The 19,977-nt window shown below is 35.9% G+C and overlaps 1 protein-coding gene across 1 annotated transcript in view; it reads right to left on the reverse strand.

Annotated features, from left to right (window-relative positions):
- Tekt3 (tektin 3) overlaps nt 1-18,379 on the reverse strand; it is a 35,959-nt gene extending 17,580 nt beyond the window's left edge. Inside the window, exons 1-3 of the mRNA XM_040269564.2 lie at nt 18,265-18,379; nt 9,817-10,424; nt 7,129-7,212 (exon numbers count right to left, since the gene is read on the reverse strand). Coding sequence (XP_040125498.1) covers nt 7,129-7,212; nt 9,817-10,424; nt 18,265-18,271 — 699 coding nt within the window. The 5' untranslated portion in view covers nt 18,272-18,379. The remainder of the gene's footprint in view (nt 1-7,128; nt 7,213-9,816; nt 10,425-18,264) is intronic.
- Between the last annotated feature and the right edge of the window lie 1,598 nt (nt 18,380-19,977).

The following is a 19,977-nucleotide window of genomic DNA, read 5'->3' on the forward strand; positions in this document are numbered from 1 at the left end:
TGTGTGTGTGTGTGTGTGTAGTGATGAATGAGATGCTGGTAAAGGATGCATGAAGTCCTCCTTGGACAACACCATTTAAAACCCCACAGTTTTAACACAGCACATAGAGGAAATTCTCCTTGGACTTTTAGTGGGGGAAAATGCATTTCATGAGACTCTTGATATATTTTTTTTAAATTTAATAATAATTTTTCATGTGCATTTAAATAATGTCATATAGTGAATGTCAGAATGGTGGGGGCAGAGGGATCATGAGAATAGGAAAAGGCTATCCCCAAAGACACTTGGAGCTGTTCCCCATGTTAACTTATCAGTCTATGTTCATACATAGAGGTGACCTTGAAATACCATAGCAGAAGTAAATGGAGGGCAAAGCATTCCCTTACCGGCTTACAAGAAGAAAACTTTCAGAAGAAAGTGGGTATACACAGAAGGCAAAAGTGTGGGAGAAGTCTGGCTCCAGTAGACCTGTGTCTGCAGCCTCCACCTCAGGAAGCGAAGGTGCTGGCGCAGCATTTGAGAACTGCATATTTACGAGGCTGGAAAGTGGTTCCAACACTTCTGGATCCTGACTTGGTGAGGAATAATGGAATTCATGAATGACATGCCCCTGGCTACTTCTCTGAGATTCTCGGAATCTCAATGGCCAAAATGACTAAAATGTGACCTATTTTGTAGAGCTCTGGATGAAAGTACAATAAGGAATTGTGTCCAGTTGTTTGAAGAACCTTCCATTTATCCTACCATTTGAGCAGTTGAAATTTCTGTGAAGCATCTCTCATTACAATTCACCCATGGCAACTGTATTCTCTGGACAAGGGTGAGGGAGGTAGAATACAGACTGCAAAGTCTTGCTAAACATCACCTCTGTTGCCTCACACTCCCAGGTCTTGGGTGGAAGAGTGGCTAAAGACATGCTGGCATCAGACAGTGCTAGTTCAAATGCTGGCTTTTCCATTTGCTAAACTGTGACCAAAGACATGTTATAAACTAAGGGTAATAATATCTTTTCCAAGGCTGTTGGGTAGATAATGATGTGCCTGGCAGATGGTAAGTGCTCAAAAAGTGTTAGGTCTTTTGATGTTGCAAGAAGAACAATTTGCATGACGTTAGAATTTAAGCTTCACTTTAGAATCGAGCTCTGCTCTACTCTCAGCTAAGAAATATGGACCATTGGGTGGAAACATATGTGAGGAGAGCAGTTCTTATTACTGGTGGTCAGAACCCACCCAAATTTCTTTCCATCCTGGGATCAGGGCTGTGCTGGGCTGAAATGCTGGGATGTCTCTCCATCTTTGGAATGCATTGCTTGCACATTCTCAATAAGCCTCTGCAGTTGGAGTGTTTGTGCTTTCTCCTACATCAGTAAGGAGGGAAAGTCACTTGTGGGAAGGAAATTGGCCAGCCAGGTGGGGCCAAGCCCAGAGCCTCAGCCTGAGATGTGAGTAGCAAGCCTAGCCTGTGTCCCAGAGCAAGCAAGGCCAGGATGGGTTGCATAGGAGATGATTCTCTGGGTTCATTTATCTTCAGACTTGAAGGGTATTATCATGGTCTGGGAGTGCTCTAAAGATGGGAGCATGGTAGATTCCCCAAAAGAAGCCCTTGTATAAAAATTTGTTAAATCCAATTTGAGCATCTCTTATCAGAAATGCTTTGGATTAGAAGTGTTTAAGATTTCAGATTTTTTTTCAGAATTGGGAATATTATTTGAGGTTTCAGATTTTTTTTCAGAATTGGGAAAATTTGCATATGCATAATGAAATATCTTGAGGACGAGACCCAAGTCTAAACACAAACTAACACAAGCTCCATTTATATTTCAGATACACATGGTTTGAAGGTAATTTTATACAACTGCATATTATATTTCTGTGTTTTGACTGGACTATTACATGAGGTGTGGAATTTTCCTCTTGAAGTGTCAAAATGTTTTGAATTCTGGAACATTTCAGATTTTAGATTTTTGGATTAAGAATTCTCAACCTGTTGCACAAATTGAATGTAATAGTCAACAGAATCCATGAAAAAATTTTTCACTGTGTCCATGTCTTTCAAAAGTAGGCCTTTCTTTTCTTTGCTCATTTATTCATTCTAAACCTTGAGACCTATTTGATAAAATGATGATGATGATGATGATGATGATGATGATAATAATAATAATAATAATGATAATAAAATATATGCCAATGCTACTATCTTGAATAAGTGACAGGACACATTCACTACTTCAATTAATGGCAGTGACCAGGGCACCCCCTCAATTCATGAGCCATTACTCTAATTGCAGATTCAAATTTTTAGATAAAGCAACTTTTGCTACTGACCCTTAAAGACAAAAAGATCTAAAAGTTTTTTCTTTTTAGTTAGTTTTATAAGAGGTAAAATTCACATGCCCTAATTCAACTATTTGAAGTATACAATTCAATGTTTTTGAGTATATGCAGAGTTGTTAAACTCATCACCATAATAACCATATTCAGCACATTTTCATTACCTCCCCATAAAAGAAACAGGCACCCATTAATTGTCACCCCCAATTTTTTATCCCCCAAGTCTAGGCTGGCAACCACTTATCTAACTTCATACTCTATAAAATTCCCTTTTGTGGAAATTTCATATAAATGAAATTATACGATATGTGATTCTTTGTGACCAACTTCTTTCACTTAACATTCTGCTTTCGAGCGTCATCTGTATGTCAGCACATGGCTCAATAACATTGCTTGTATGACTATACCATATTTTATTTATCCATTCATCAGCTGATAGAAATTTGGATTTCTTTTCACTTTGGGGTTGTTATGAATATTATTGCAATAAACAATCAGGTACAAGTATTTTGGAGGGAGGGTATACATTTTCTTTTCTCTTTGGGTAGATACCTAAAATTAGAATTACTGGATCATAAAGTAACTGCATTCCATCATTTTCCAAGCCAACTGCCTCATTTTACATTCCTTCCAGCCCTGTGTAATGGTTCTAATTCCTTCACAGTTTCATGTGTTATTTTCTGTATTTTTGTTGTTGTTGTTATAGCCACACTAGTGGGTATGAAGCTATATTTCATTGTGATGTTGATTTACATTTCCCAATAATTAATGATGTTGAACATTTTCTTTTGTATGTTCTCCTTGGAGAACTATGTATTCAGATCCCTTGTCCATTTTTTAAATGGGCTATTTTTCTCTCCAAAGATCATAATAGTCATTTATATATTCTAGATGCATGTCCCTTACTAGATATATGATCTGCAAAGATTTTGTTTTTACTTTGTTGAGCATGTTGTGAAGTACCAAAATTTTAATTTTGATGATGATCAGTTTACCCCCTTTTTTTATTTAATTGCTTGTGCTTTAGTGTCATATCTAAGAGGCAACACCTTCTTCAATGTCACATATTTATGGGCAAATTTTTTTCCCAAGAGCTCCATCAATTTAGCTGTTCCATTTAAATATTTGATCCATTTGACTTATTTTTTATATGGTGTTATATAAGGATCCAACTCCATTTTTTCATACATAAATATCCAATTGTCCAAAGCACCATTTGCTGAGGAAACCATTCCTTTCTCACTGAGTTGTCTTGGCGTCCTTGTCAAAAGCTAATTGATGGCAACTATGAAAGTTTATTTCTCAACATTTAAATTCTGTCCCAAAATACTGCACTGTCTTAAGTACTGTAGCCCTGCAATAAGTTTTGAAATTGGGAAATGAGAATCCTCCAACTTTCCTCTTTTTCAATATTATAGACTATTTGGCATCCCTTAGATTTCCATGTGAATTTTAGGATTTACTTCTCCATTTCCACTAGGAAGTCAGCTGGGACTTTGATAGAAATTTGTGTTGACTCTATGGATCAGTTTGGGAAATATTGTTCTCTTAACACCAATAAGTCTTCTAAATCATGAACATGTTATGTCCATTTATTTAGATCATCTTCCATTTCTTTCAGCAATATTTTGTGGTTTTGAAGCTCTTGTTCTTAATTCTGACTATTCATTAAGATTTCCAAGGCAACTATTATCCGGGTCAGATTGAGATATTATAAAAATAGCTTTATGAAAGTAATACCATTGGAATAGGTATATGATATTGATAACAAAATCATTTAGTTAATGGATCTCCTGGTTAAGTGGAGTATAAACTATTACCAGAAAATGTGAAAATCCATTACAAACTCCCTCTGATTTATTTTTGGAAAAATAAATATTTTATTCAAAATTTTACACTTGGTGTTATCTGTACAAAGCTGTAAAGTTTTTAAATGGGGAAAATGATTATCAAGATGATGTAAAAGGTCAATATTCTATATTCAATTGACACTTTGTTTACAAAATTTATAATATACAATAGAAGTATCCACTTAAATAAACTTACAGTCATAACCCCAATAGCTTCCAGTCATCTGATCCACTTACAGCCCTGTATCTTAGGTCTTAGGGTAGCATTTACATAATTTCCCCAGTATTGAATTTGAAGTTTTCTCATCTCAATAGTGTTGAGATTTCAATCTTTAAACAGGATTGAAAGATCTAATATGCACAAGTGATTATGGATAACAATGTAATGTACATTTCAAAAATCTAGAAAATAGGATGTTGAAAATGTTACTATATAGGCATGGTAAAAGTTTGAGGAGATAGAAATGTTTAATCTGACTTAAACATCTATTTGAACCTGATTCAATACATACGTGCATAATGTATACATATATTGAAACATCACATTACCCTGTTAATATATAGGTCTTGTTTTTATGTATGAGTTAAAAATAAATTTAAGGTTAAAAGCTAAAAACTATTTCCATGGTAATATTTGAAAACCATTCATGCTTAGTTCCCATTCCAGATCTCAACCAAAATCTCTGGGGAAAAGACCCAGTCACTGATATTTTTAAAAACTTCATCACATGATTCTAATGTAAAGGCATGTTTGAGGGCCACTCCCAGAATAACAGAAATGCTAATGATAGCCAAGTTTCAAAAAACATCTCTTGAAAACACCATATATCTGTTTATGAGCAACCTGCTGAACTGCAGTTGTTAAAAGTAGCTTATAGTTTTCTTCCCATTGGACATCTCAGGATCAGTGAGAACAAAAGGCCAAAGAACAGAGTCTGGCAAATTCCTTCCCATTTAGGATGACAAAGTACATGACAGATTATTTTAAGAATCGCAAGATTCATCAGAAGCTGGGAAAAGAGAAACAACAGATCAGGGACCCATTAATGCAAAGCCATTTCATTCAGGATTTCCTATTCATAATTACTCCGATGCAACAGGAGGGGCCATGATTTTTACAAGTAACGTGCATAGACTTCCTGTAGTGGCCAAAGATTTCCTGAATTTATTTTTTTCAGTTCATATTTCTCTCAGAGAATCAGACACTGAAAGAAAGGAAAGAGCAAAGAAAAAAACTTTTGCTTATCATTTTTTAAAATACCTTTATTTATTTATTTATTTGTAGGTGGTGCTAAGGATCAAACCCAGGCCTCCACATCCTAGGCAAGTGCTTTATCAACCAATTTATAACCCAGTTCATGCTTATCCTTCTTAATGTAATGAGTTAATGAAAAACACTAGGGCACTGATAAAATAGAAAGATGTAATTACTCGGATGACCACATTGTTAGATCATCATCAAGGACTCATTCTTACCAAGGATCAGTCGAACAAAGGCAAAGAGGTGGAACCCTGCAAACCTAGTTCAGGGATGAAGAAGACAGACTCACAGCAGAACTTTCATGATTCAGAAAGGGAAACAAAGCTGAGATGTGAGATGGGAGCCAGCAACCAGTAGGCCTTGGTGGTTTTCTCCTATAGGAATTAGAGTGTCAAGGAACAGTTTTTATTTGAAGGAAGAAATTGGTGACAATATATATTGTCTAGTAGAATTTGGGAAAGGGAAAGGGTCTGGGAATTTCCCAGTACCCAGCTGGAAAGAAGCACTGAACACTTATTAAAGGGATTGAAGAGACAGTGGCTGCACCTCAAACCGTGACGATGTGAGGACACTGGCAGCATCAAAAGAAAGGGGTAGACAACAGGGTACAGCAGGTTGAGAAGGGTATAGAGAGCCAGGAGGAGGATGAAGGGAGATTGGGTTAGATCAGTGTATGCTGTTTGCCTGGGTGGAAATATCACACTGAAACCCATCAATAAGTACAACTGATATCTGTTAAACAAAACATTTAAAAAAATATATGTTGAGACACCTAGGGATGTAAAACTCATGCTTAAGAAAATATCGGGGCAGGAGAAAGAGATTGAGAAGGGCCTCAAGTGCATCATGGCTGAAATCTTAAAGGCAGAGATCTCATGGTGACTAGCCCAGAAAGTCAAGATCAGAGAACTCAGAATTAAAACAAAATTGATGAGTAGAAGGAGGAAGAGAGACTATGGAAGAGAGAATTCAGCAGAATCGTTCAGATACAACTCTCAGCTTCTGGGTGGCAATTTGCAGATGTAAAAAGGCTTTCTTTCTTCCAAATACATATTCCCTTTTACATTTCCTGAAATGTAATCTAAAAAGGTAACAGAAGTGTGTACAGTTACACAGTTATCAATAGTAATAATTTTACATACTGCAGTATGTAACTAAAATTGAGAAAGAGTGGCAGAAGGAAACAACCTAACTACTCTAAGAGAGAATCAATTTAAAAAAAAAAAAACGGTAAGCACCTTTACGTTGTGGAATGCTGTAACATTAAAAATAATATATTCAAACAAAATGTAATGATAAAAGAAAATTATCCCAATATAACTCTAAATAAAACACTATTGAAATTCATAAACACAGCATGATCCTAATCTTTAACCCATGTCAGTGTGCCATTGTGTGAGTTGGTTGGTGTGTCTAAGCATGTTTAATAAAATGAAACACTCCAAAATTGATGCCAATTTCTGTCCAGTGAAGCTGCAAGCAATGTTTATCTTTATTATTTTCTATATTTTCAAATCCCCAGTTAACACGTGTTACTTTTAAAACATGAAAAATCTACCTTTTTAAGTGCTATACACATCTGGTATGCTCTTATAAGTGACGTTATGTAACAGCATTGTATTTCTACATTAAAAACACAAGTTAATTACTGAACTTCTCATTATGGAAGCATTTCCCTCATATTTACCGTCAGCAGTTGTTTCTCAACTTCGTCATGAACTAGATCAATTCCCATTCTCTTCTCTCGATGAAAGAGACATTCTCGAGCAACCTAGAGATCAAGAAATAATAGAATATGTCAATTTAAGCTGACCATAACCAGTGTCTATCAGTTCTAAAATAATGTTTAATAAATGTCAATAGACACTCCCAATAGCAACTTTTGAAACCATTTTGTGAGACTCTAGCATGAAAATGACAGTGAAACTAAGAAAATCTTTGTGCTAGTTAAAAGATAAAGAATTAACTCTTCAAAATAACTTGAAAAGCCGGGTGCAGAGATGCACACTTATAATCCCAGAGGCTCAGGAGGCTGAGGCAGGAGGATCAAAAATTCAAAGCCAGCCTCAGCAAAAGCAAGGCACTAAGCAACTCAGCGAGACCCTGTCTCTAAAAATACAAAATAGGGCTGGGGATGTGGCCCAGGGGCTGAGTGCCCCTGAGTTCAATCGCTGGTACTAGTAATAATAATAATAATATCTTGAAAAAAATCCCAATTTGTAAAGTTAACAAAATTAAGCAGATGGCCTCTATTCGATCTCCATAATAGCATCTGAGAAAGTTAGCTGGCCTTAGTTGTTCAAGAGAAATATTTCTATAACATGAAACATAGACTTAAAGATATTATTTCCAAATATTTTCTAAGGAGAAGAGTAAGGAAGAAATGAATGATTATTTTTCAAGATATAAAATATATGTGTAGCCAAAACTTCAAGGGATTGCTTTTAAAGTGTCGTTTATTATTTCCTAATTACAAAATTAATATACTTTTATTAAGGAGAAAAATATAGAAAATAAGACTTGACCATATTTCTGTCATTGTTCTGTTTTATTTTTTTAATGGAAACCAATATGTCCTTGCAATTTTATGTAATGCTTTATAATTGACATTAAATAGTAGACCCCTGTAACAAAGTATGCTTTGAGATGGAGTATGTTAATGACTCCAATGGAAAAACAACTTAGATTGCTACTGATAAATAATGTATGAAAGAACATTATGTAGCTGTTAAAATGCTTTTTTGAAAAACTATTTTATGACATGAGACTACTGTATAATGTTCAATTTTTTAAAAGCATAAAATATGAAAGTATGTACACTATAATCCAGATATAATTGAACAATATCTTTGCATGTATCTCTCATTATTTAATATAATTTATACTTAGTAGAAGGAGAATTAATGGTCCAGGAGAACTCTTTATTATTTTAGGTTATATTACTAAATTGTTTTCCAGAAAAATTTCTACTAACCCATGGTCCCACCAGTAATCCATAAAGTACCTCTTTTCTTACTACCACAAATCTGATAGGCCAAAGATGGTCACCTCATTGATTTAATGTTGTCTTATTAAATTTAGCATTTTTCCTTATATAGCTAATCATCTATATTTTCTTTTGAGATTTGTGGTTTTGCAACTAACTCTAATTTTAATAAGAACCTTCTGATTCTGTTTTGACAGTAAGTGTTCAAGCATACAAGAACATCCAGACAAAAACTGAAATTAGAATCATCTTACTAAAAGTCATCACTAAATCTCATCTGAAAATTAAGAGGACAACCAACTATCATTTTAAAGATACTTTCGATCCATGAAGGTAGGGTGGGGGCTGTAGAATAAATAATAATCTTCAATGTGAGCTGGGACTCAGAGGAAGTATAGGAGGCCTTCAATTCAGACTGAATTAATTTTTAAAAATCACCATTAGTGTACTACTAATGTTTGTGCCTACCAACCTTCGTCAGGATTCTGGGAGTTTTGTTTGTGTGCGCTTGTGGTTAGTGGGGAGGGGGTTTGACAGGAAGTGACAGTGTGTAGGATGCTCAACAAACTCCTTAAACAACTAGATATCCCAGCTCCTTGCTCTCCAAACTCTCCTACCTACAGGTACCATATTGAAGACCTACTGCAAATGCTTTTCACAAGGAAATAACTCATGCAAACATGAAGACGTTAGCTATGCTCATCAAAATGTATACAACTTCCATAATAATTTCTATGATTTGCGCATACTGAAATATGGAATGTCCTCTTTCGATGGTGGAGAGCAGCATGCGGTTGGAGGACCTATCATGTGGTGCAAGGGTTGGACATGATTTGAGCTCACTCAAAAGCCAGTTAGGAGACCAGTAACTAACTGGAAACTGCTCTATGACCATGGCAGTTGTCCTAAACTTAGTCCCATGTCTCTATTTTTAAAAACTCAATTTATTTCATAAAGTGGTCTCATTTGACTATTTGTCCCCTGAAACAGAATCATAACATGTATACAGGAGGCAGCTCATGACACAAGTTAAGAGAATAAAATTCTTTTTCTTAAATATTTTTAATCTTTATCTAGGGACAGCAGGGATCAAGAAGGCTTTTTAAGAATTAAGATGGTATCTTCACCCCAAACATTGTGCATTCTAATGAAGTCTCCTTAATTAGTCTTACCTGCTTTGCATTAAGAACTTAAGGTGATTTGCATAGTGTGTTGAAATGGCAATGGTTTTACCATAATTGAAACCACTTACAGATTAATTGGTAGGGGATTGTGTCTACAAGTGAAATGAAGCATAATCTGATCAAAAAATAAATAACCTCAGAAATTCAACCAGTTGGGCTATAATAATCAAAATGCAATGCCTTTTATCGTAAACTCTATAGTTACCTGAAGGGGGGCTTCAGACTCCGCCAAAGCCCTCTCCAATCTTTTCTTAACATCAGTAAGTGCATTTGTCTCCCCAATCATTTCATCCAACTCATGAGTGATTTCAGATTTCCAAAATCCTATGTCATTGACACGTTCTCCCAAATTTTGGGTGGTGTCGGCCTGGGTTTTTCTTATTTGTTGGTACTTGTCTTGAATGAGGCGAGATGTGTCTACTCTGAGTCTCTCCGAATTGTGCCGGGATGTATTAGACTCTTGGAAGTTGGTTAGATTGGACCTGTACCAATCATCAGGAGTATATCTTGTGAAGAGAGTGGTTCTGTTGGAAACAAAGGGAAGCATGCTGCTCTCTGACACCCTCTGAGATCTGGTGCAGTATGGGCCCAAGGTCGGAAAGTTGGAGGCAACTTTGTAGTATGTGCTGGGTCTCCAAGGAAGGCTCAAGCTGTGGGTAAAATTGCGATGAGGAAAGGAGTTCCTGTAGCTTGATGCCAGGGTACTGATAGCTGGTAGAAAGCTGGTTGGTGCTGGTGGAGGGCGGGCATACGTTGCTGTTAAAGTAGAACCTAAAGGTTCCATGGTGCCCAAACACGATCTGTAAATCTGTCCTGTTTTGACCCAAGAAGAAATAGAAGGTCATATTAATTAATCTCATTAAACATACCAAAAAAAGGCCAAATCTTAGTATCAGTTACAGTGCTTCCTAACTCATTAGATATTTGTTCTAAATCATTCCTCATGCTTCCAAGTGGTGAACAAAATAAATATATTTTCTTCTCTGTGTCTCTAGAATGTAGTAAGGTTTCATTTTTTTAATTGGCCATTTTAATTTTAATTTTTTTTAATTAAGAGAGCAGTACTGTTTCATCATAACAAATTCAAATCAAGAGCTTCTATGCAATCTAACAGATAGGGATTAAAATATTGGCCCTGCTATTTACTAGGTATAGGACATAGAGCAAATTACTAATCTCTCTGTGCCTCACTTGCCTCATCTATAAAGTTGCTTTTTGAAAAAGCAAATTCAAAATAACTTGAGGCTGTAGGGTCCCGAAGATTGTCTTGGTTCTCACCCTTTCTCCATGTCAAATCTAGGAATAATTTAGTTTTCTTCTAGCAAGAAGTTTCAATGGGAATAGACCACTCCTACTTTACTTTGGATAATTCTTGACAATAATGGGTCCAATAACCAACAGCTCACTTGGTCTTTTGACCATGGAATTTCCAGTGCAGAATGCCATTTGAGTTTTTCCAATACCTGCTGTGTTGACATCTTGAGACATCTCAACCCAGAATTGTCAAATGTCGAACCATGAGCTATCTCTTCCCAGGAGATGCTGGTTCATAAGCCAAGGGAGATACGTGGTCTGAGAAAAATAAATCTAGTGTAGATTAGCACTTACAGATTTGTTTTTAAATTAGGGATGGGGTGTCACTTTGAATCTGGAATCTAAATCATAAAACTCAGTTATTGAGAACTCAAGAAGTAGAGCTGGTCATGTAAGCATCACATGAAGAGACAGTATTTTATAGCCACACTTGGAATGCAAGCTCCAGCCAACGTCTTTTGAAACCATTCAGAAAGACTGAATAAAAGACATTGCATGATGATATCTCATCAAAGTATTTCACCATCATGTATTTTTTTGTTGTTGTTATTGGCCAAGAAAACTGAAGTTGTATTGACTTAAAACACTTAAACTAACTCCTATCTCCAACCATGATCGAGGAATAAAATTCACATTAGACTCTTACTTTCAAAAACCTACACCAGATATATGAAATTGCTCTTGTACTTTGGACAACAAGCAGCACAGGACTCTGACCCCTGAGAGAAGAGAAACAATTATTCTCTGATTATAATGGCATTGCACATGAAGACAATTTCCAAACCACCGTGGAAAAAAAAACAGATAAAAATAAAATAATCCTGGCAGCCTTTGTGAGCCAAGAAAGTAATCAGAATTTGGGGAGACTGAGGCAGCTAGACACTGTGAAGTAGAATTCTGGAATAAAATGAGCTCAACAGACAAAGAGCTCTAGAAATCTCCATAGGGCTCCATGTAAGCCTTCACTGAGTCAGAGCCTGCACACACATCATGGGATCTTCCATAAATGTCAGCAAAGAGAGATGGCAGAGCTAGAAGTTGAACAATTTCTAGAGCTCACTGAGGGTGGAGATATGTTTTGAACTCAGACTAACCAATATGAGAATAAATGGTGAATACTCAAACCATCCAATGGAGACTTCAGAATGGACACACATTTGAAGTAAGGCAGAACTGTTCCTGGAGGGAAAATACCACAGACTAACTGTAGCAAACAAATCCTTAAAACAGGCCTCAAAGAAAGGAAACTGATCCACAAGTAACTTAACTAACTGCCAGACAACATCAAGACCATCCACTATGTAATAACACAATGTCCAGCATCTAGTCTAAAACTACCAGACATCCCAAGAGATAGGAGAATGTGATCCCTAATTAGGAAAAATCAGTCAATGGAAGCAACTCTAGAAATGACAAAGGTGATGATTCTAGAAAGCATTTAGGACAAGTTCATAATTAAGAGAGAGATGTAAGATTTAAAAAAAATAAATAAACCAAATGGAGCCCCTTGTGTGGTAGCATATGCCTGCAATCCTAGCAACTATGGAGCCTGAGGCAGGAGGATGACAATTTCTAGGCCAGCCTGGGCAATTTAGTGAGACCCTGTCTCAAAATAAAACATAAAGCAAGGCAGGGATGCAGCTCAGTGATAATGCACGTCTAGTTCTACCCCGAGTACTGCAACAACAACAAAAGAGCCAAATGGAACTTTAGAGAGGAAATATATAATATGTACCTATACAATATATACTTGCACAATTTCACTAGATGGGATTAATAACAGATTAGGCATCAGATAAATAAAGATTGGTGAGCTCAATCCTAACCAAACTGAAGCACAGAGGGGTTTTTTAACACTGAAAATCAAAAGTAAAAAGTCATCTCAGTAGCCAATATAGTACAAGAGTAAGTGGTTTAATATCTTCTATTTAAAATGTCATTAGGAGAGAGGAGAGGGTAAAAACATGTGAAGACATATGATCATTTTCCAAATGTGATGAAAACTATAATCTCCACAAACTCCAAGAGAATAAACACACACATATGCATACACTCCACTACCAGAATTTCCACCCAAGGCTCATTGAAGTCAAATTGCTAAAAACCAGTGAAGAAGAAGGAACAAAGATCAGAATTAGTTTAGAATTATTGTCAGAAACTATGCAAGCCAGAAGATAATTAAGCAAGATCTCCACTTTATTATTTATTTATATTTTTCTCTTTCTTTCTTTCTTTTTCTTTTTTTTTTCCAATGCTAGGGATCAAAGTGTAAGACTAGAATTCCCTATCTAGTGAAAATATTCTTGAAACAGTAAGATGAAATAAAATATTTTGAAAGAAAAAAAACAAAAGAATTCATCAGCAGCAGACCTGTAATAAAAGAATTGTTAAGGGAAATTCTTCAGGCAAAAGGAAATTATACCAGATGGAAACTTGGATCTACACAAAGAAATGAAGAATGTCAGAAATGGTAAGCATTTGTGCTAATACTAAAAAGAAAACTTTCCTAACTTTCAAATTTCTTTTCAAATTTCCTTTCAAATTTGGTTAAAATAAAAAAAAACAAAAGTTTCTCGTGGAGTGTATAAAATACAAGTAATTATATGGTAATGAGTACAAATAATTGAGGGTTTAGATGGAAATATAACATAGGTCTTATAACTGAACAGAATGCTATTTAAATGTATCCCGTGATAGTTAAAAACCCATGTTGCAAACTTTAGAGCAGTAGTTTTCTCAAATATGTAATCTAAGTTCCTCATGCATAGTCTAAGACCTTTTCAGGAGTGAAAAAGTTAAAATTATTTTAATAGTAAATACTTGAATGCTATTCACCTTATTTTTTTTGGTACCATTTTCTCACAAATTTACAGTGCTTTCCAGAGGTGTTATGACATGTGATATCACAACAGAATGAGCAAAAAGTATATGTAAATTCAGCTACTAAACTAGAAATTAAAGAACTTTATAAAAAATGTAAAATAATACCATATTTCTCAGTAATTTTTTGTTGTAGAAATTCATGTTTAATAAATATGTAGGGGGCTGGGATTGTGGCTCAGCAGTAGAGCACTCGCCTATCACGGGCGGGACTTGGGTTAGATCCTCAGCACCACAAAGAAATAAAGGCATTGTGTTATGTCCATCTACCTCTAAAAAATAAATATTAAAATAAATAAATAAATGTGGAATTTGTTAGTATATAATGTGTTATTATGGTTTTTAAATTAATTCATATTTTAGTTTCTAAATTTTAAATTTCATATAAATATATACACATATATAAGTATACATATATATGTATATATATTTCCACATATATGAAAGCCCTTTGAGATATTCAATATTTTGTAAAGGGGTCCTGACGGAGATACCAAAATATTTTTTAATTGCTGACCTGGAGTAATTTCTAAGGAAAAAATAAAGTTCTCGCTAATAAGCAAAAAGTGAAGAAAAAAATGGAAGACATATAATTAATTTAAGGGGGGGGGAGGAAAAAGCAAGACAAAGCAAAAACAAATTACAAAATGATAGATATAAATTCAACTATGTCGATAATTACAATAAATGGTCTAAACAATCCAATTAAAAGTCACAGATTTTTTTTTTTGAATAGCCATATTAAGCTGTATGCTGACTAGAAAACTCCCATTTTAAATATAAAACACAAATAAGTTAAATTTTAGAGTGCAGAAAAATGTATACTTTGTAAACACAAACCAAAAGAACACTGAAGTGGCTACCAAATAGATCTCAGAACAAGAAATATTATCAGACATAAAGTTAGAAATAAGGATAAAGGGATCAAAGAGACATACATTTTAAATGTCTATCTAATATCATTAACAAATGAATAACCAAAAGACTGAGAACTAAAATGAGAAATACTCACACAATTGTACTTGGATATTTCAACTCTATTTGCTCAGTAATTAATAGAAAAAGTAAACAGAAAATTGGCTAATAGACTTTTTGAATGACATTGCAACTATCTGAACCTAATTTACATCAGGAAAACATCTACCCCTAAGAGCAGATTGTTCTATTCCCAACTGCACAGAAACATTCACCAATATAGACCATATTATAAACCATAAAACAAGTCTCAAATAATCATAAAATATTGAAATCATACACGATACATATGTTCTCTGAACATACCAGAATTAGAAATAAATAGTAGATATTTGGAAAATCCCCAAACAGAAGAAAATTAAACAACACAGTTCTAAATAACTCATGAACCAGTCTAGAAATCACACAGAAAGTTAGAAAATTGCATTCATTGAATGAGAATAAAAACAGAACACCAAAATTTGTGAAATGCATCTAAATAGTAATTGGACGGAAGGTTATAACTTTACTACTTCTATTAGAAAATAAGAATGAGCCAAAAATCAGTGACCTGTACTTTAATCTAGGGGTGGGGGTGGGGGAAACAAAGCAAACACAAAATACAAGGAAAAAATAATAGAAAAAAAACAATGGAACAGAAAATGGGCAAGTAGAGAAAAATTAATAAAACTCTATCAATAAACTGGTAAACCTCTTGCCAGACTTATTAACATGAGAGAAAAATTACTAATATTAGAAAAAAAAGAAGGAATATTACTACATACCCAGAAAATGTTAAAAAGTTTATAAAGCAATATTACTGCAACTTTATGCCAATCATGAACCGATAAAATTATTTAAAAAGATATAAATAATCAAACTCAAAGAATAGATAGGTAGCCCAAGTACCCCTGTAGTAACTAAAGAAACTGAATCTATTCAGTCTTCCCTCAAATAAAACCTCAAACCTAGTATTGACTGGTAGATTCTACCAAACTTCTAAGGAAGAAATTGTTCCTCCATTTTTAAAAGCCTATGGTTTCTTTTGCTGATCTGTGTCCCTTACAATGTTTTAACTTCTCTACATCCTAATTCAGTCATTTCCAAAGGGGGCATGTGCAGCACATATTAAGATTATTAACTAATGCTATAAATATCTCATATTTTCAAGGAAATTAAACAAATTCTTTGGAAAAGTGAATGAAAATAGCTATGCAAAAGTCCATCCCCTTGATCAGGCAATTGTTTTTTTTTTTTATTATGGTTTTATTCATACCCAAATAGCATTTTAAGAAATTGAGACATGTGCAACATAATCAAACATAGTGTTTGGCTATGTTCATTTAATGTGTGGTCAATAGGTATTTACATATTGAAAAAAGCTATAATAGTCTTCTGTAAATATTGACATGAGATAAATATAGAACTAATTGGAGACATTTGAAATACTAAGAAGTTTCATTGATAATACAAAATCTGGCCTCAAATAAAATGACATATTTTATTAGCACAGTTAGGCCAGACTTTAAGCTCATAAAAATTTTAAGGTATAAAAATCTATGCATCATTTCTGCAGAAGACACAAATATAAAAAGCTTACTGAAATTTCCCACCTCTGCCTAAGATCTGTGGCAAGCAGAGCCTTCAAAGGTTCTCCCATTCAACTCCCTAGGTCCTTTAGTTCTATCTACTTACTGAGTTTCAAACTAGAGAAGGAATAAAATATTGCCACAAATACATTATAACGGAATCAGAAGAAATGATACCAGATTTCAATGTTTAAGTCATGTTTCTTTATGCATAGGACTGAATAATAAAGGAAAAGCTAAATGATCTCTCTTCCCCCCAAAATGGAAAGAAATTCTGGTTTTTGATGATGTATGAAGTACTACACACTGGACAGCCATGTGCAGTATCTAGAAAACTTTAAGGGGATATTCCCTTTGGCTCTTTGATGTATACTTAGAGAAACTCGAATATATATAAAATCAGAATGTTCAACAATATTTTTCTAATATTTTTTAAAGGGAGCAACCCAAAAGTCCATCAACAGGAGGATACATATGTAAATTTTGGTAACTTCATGTAAGAATTGGCACACATCACCCAGTGAATCACCTAGAGCATATACAGTATAATACTGTTACATAAACTAAAACAACACGATATATTGGTCTTTGGATAAATAAGTAGTAATAATATAAAATACATTGGATATAAGTAAACATTAAATTTGGTAGGTGAGTACAATAAGGAAGGAGAGAGGGGAATGAGCTAGAGGCCCCAGCTGTACCTGTTTAGAGGGGAAAAACTATATTACGGGCGGAAAACTATGTTAGGGCTAGGTACATAGATAATTGCTTACTGGGCTTATTGAGTGAAGTATTCCATTTTTAAAAAAAAGACTAAAATATTTTATCAGATGCCGCAAAACACTAATACTTATTATTATAACTCTTTGCTTGCTTTTTTCAAAATGACCAAGTGAATAATTTTACCCAATTCCAGAATGTTTCTTACAACACCATGAGCAAACCAGAAGAAAACCTTAAGGGGCTTGGTTTAACTGCCAAAACCTACGAGAGGGCTTCATAGACAGAGATGAACAGAAATGGCCTTGGACAGAGAGAAAACACTTGACTAGTCTGAAAAATACATGTATGAAGAATTTGAATTTGAATTTGGTGTTAACATATCTTATATACAAACAGAGATATGAAAAACTGTGGTATATATGTGTATTAAGAATTGTAATGCAAAAAAGAGAGTACCTGTATAATGGCATAATTTGGCATATATATATATATATATATATATATATATATATACAGAGTTACAAAAAATTGTGCTGAATATGGGTAATATGAGGGTAATGCATTCCACTATAGTAATGTATTTAAAAAATAAATAATAAAAATGTAAATAAATAAATAAATATAAGAAAAAAAAAAAAAAAAGGAATTCTGTCTTTGAACCACCAAGTGATTGTAAGACCCCCCCAGTGGCTGCAAAGCCCTGCCCAGTGAAGCAGAAGGAACAAGAGAGACATGTTTGGGGTGGCAAGCACCACAGTGGAAAACAATAAATTAGTATTAGGCACATGGTTGCTTGTTTATTATATTTATTGTGTGGAGTATTTCATTTAAAAAAAAAAAAGGAAAAGAATATTTTATCCGCTATCTTAAACTGCTAACAGGTGTAAGAAATTGCATGACCCTGGGGCTCGGATGCCCTTTTTTGGTTCCTGGTTTACAAATAACTTCTCAATCCCTGAAAAGCATCAGAAAGATAAATCACGCGAGCGCAGGAGACCAGGTAGGAGGTGTCGGTGGGTCTATCCGGTTTTATGTGAGGCTGAGACAGAAAAGTGGAAACCCAGGGGAGGAATGCAGGGTTTCCGCGACCTTCCCGCGATTCGGGGGCCAGACGTTGGATCCCCGACGGGCTAGGAGGGACCCTGCCGGGGGTCACCCAGCCGCAGGAGCGGGTCGCGGAGACCACTCACCTGTCATTGTGTGCCGGCGAGGGGCGGGGAAAGGGGCGTTGAAAGCAAAGGTCTAGGACCCACTACCATCGCCCACTGAGGCTCAGACCCCGAGCGGTCTGGCCTCTGGCCACGCCTTTCCCCATCTGCGGCTTCAGCTCCCGCGGGCCACTCAACGGCTGCCCCGGGCGACTCACCGGGAGCCGATTGGTCGGTCAAGGGAGAGGCGGGAGCTAGGAGCTGCAAGGCCTGGAAGGAAACCCCGCGGAAGGCGGTTGCTAGGGACGCTCTCGCGCTTAGTAACCGCGGTCCCTGGGAAGAACTGCTGGGTCCCGCAAGTGAAAGGGATGAGGGCAACCCAAGTGGACCCTGACCCGGCACGGCGATTCCTCCACCCCCTTCTCATTCTGAATTCTTCCAGATGCATAGAACTTGGTGGCCCATTCTGAAGAGCAACAGGGAGGGAAGCCACTGTCCTGGAATGTTGACAAGCCCCCACCTTTATGCTTGTCTTCTTGCCAGCAGAACCTCTCCCTAGATGGGGTTATCTAATCATCTTCCCCTCCTTCCTGACTTTAAGGGAAAAAAATGGGAACTTTTCCTCTCTACTAAAATTTTCAGTAACAAAGTTTCATCCAGTTACTAGGCCACAAACTCCTCCTGTTCCAACCCTCTAATAGGAGTCTATATTTTACAAATGTGGAAGCTAAAGCTAGGAGATTTTAATTGACTTAAACATAGTCACCCAGCAGCAGAACTAACACTAAAGCTCACCTCCGACCGCCAAGGTTCAAGAATGCTTTCTGCAAAGCAGCAAGTGTACCATGCAAGACTGTGCATGAGCGAAGGGGAGAATGTGCTGTTACTTGGGTAACTGTTAACACCGGAGAAGATAAAGTGCTCAGTTAATCATTATTGGTATTGTTTGTGTGACACTGCACCAAAGTGCAAGGCTGGGAGACTTGCCAGGATAAAGCAACCCCAGAGGGACCTTACTGAAGACTCCAGCTTGGGTAGCCCTCAGCTTCAGTCATTCAGAAACTTGATGCTGTGGACTTCTCTGGTTAATCAGAGGCTAATGCCAACCAAACTCACAGGAATCTTAAATAGAAAATTTAGAATGCTACCACCAAAGTTTACTTAAACAGCATGGCCCTCTAACAATGGAGATAAGCCCAGAATATTTTCCCAAGTAGGAAAACTATGAGAAATACCTGATGGAAGAGAAACACCTTATTAGACTCAACAAGCCAAGTTTACCATATACCATAACAGAACACTGCCAAGGCTGTCCTTTGGCTTTCTTATGTTCCTTGTCATTAGCTCTTTCTACTTTGGGCTTAATTATTTTTTTCACACTGAGCTACCTTTATTATTCTTTTTTCTTTCAACCATAATATACTGCATTTTGTGTTAGCTCTTGGATTCAGGATGGACCAGGTGAGAGACAACACAGTAAATACTAACACCTTGATTCTTTAAGGGGCCAGAGGATGGCAACCATTCTGTTTTAGTCAGATCCTTCATCATGGTGGCTAAAACACCCAATGAGAATGACTTAGAGGAGGGAAACTTTAATTGTGGCTCATAGTTTCAGAGGTCTTGGCCCATAGAAGGTCAATTCCAGGGCCCAAAGTGAGGCACTATGTCATGGAGGGAGGGATCAAAGAAGAAAAGCTCTTTCCTTCATGGCAGTAAGAAAGCAAAGGCGGGTAGGGCTACAGATAAGATATA

The sequence above is a fragment of the Ictidomys tridecemlineatus genome, chromosome 3, assembly GCF_052094955.1.
Source record: "Ictidomys tridecemlineatus isolate mIctTri1 chromosome 3, mIctTri1.hap1, whole genome shotgun sequence".
NCBI lineage: Eukaryota > Metazoa > Chordata > Mammalia > Rodentia > Sciuridae > Ictidomys > Ictidomys tridecemlineatus.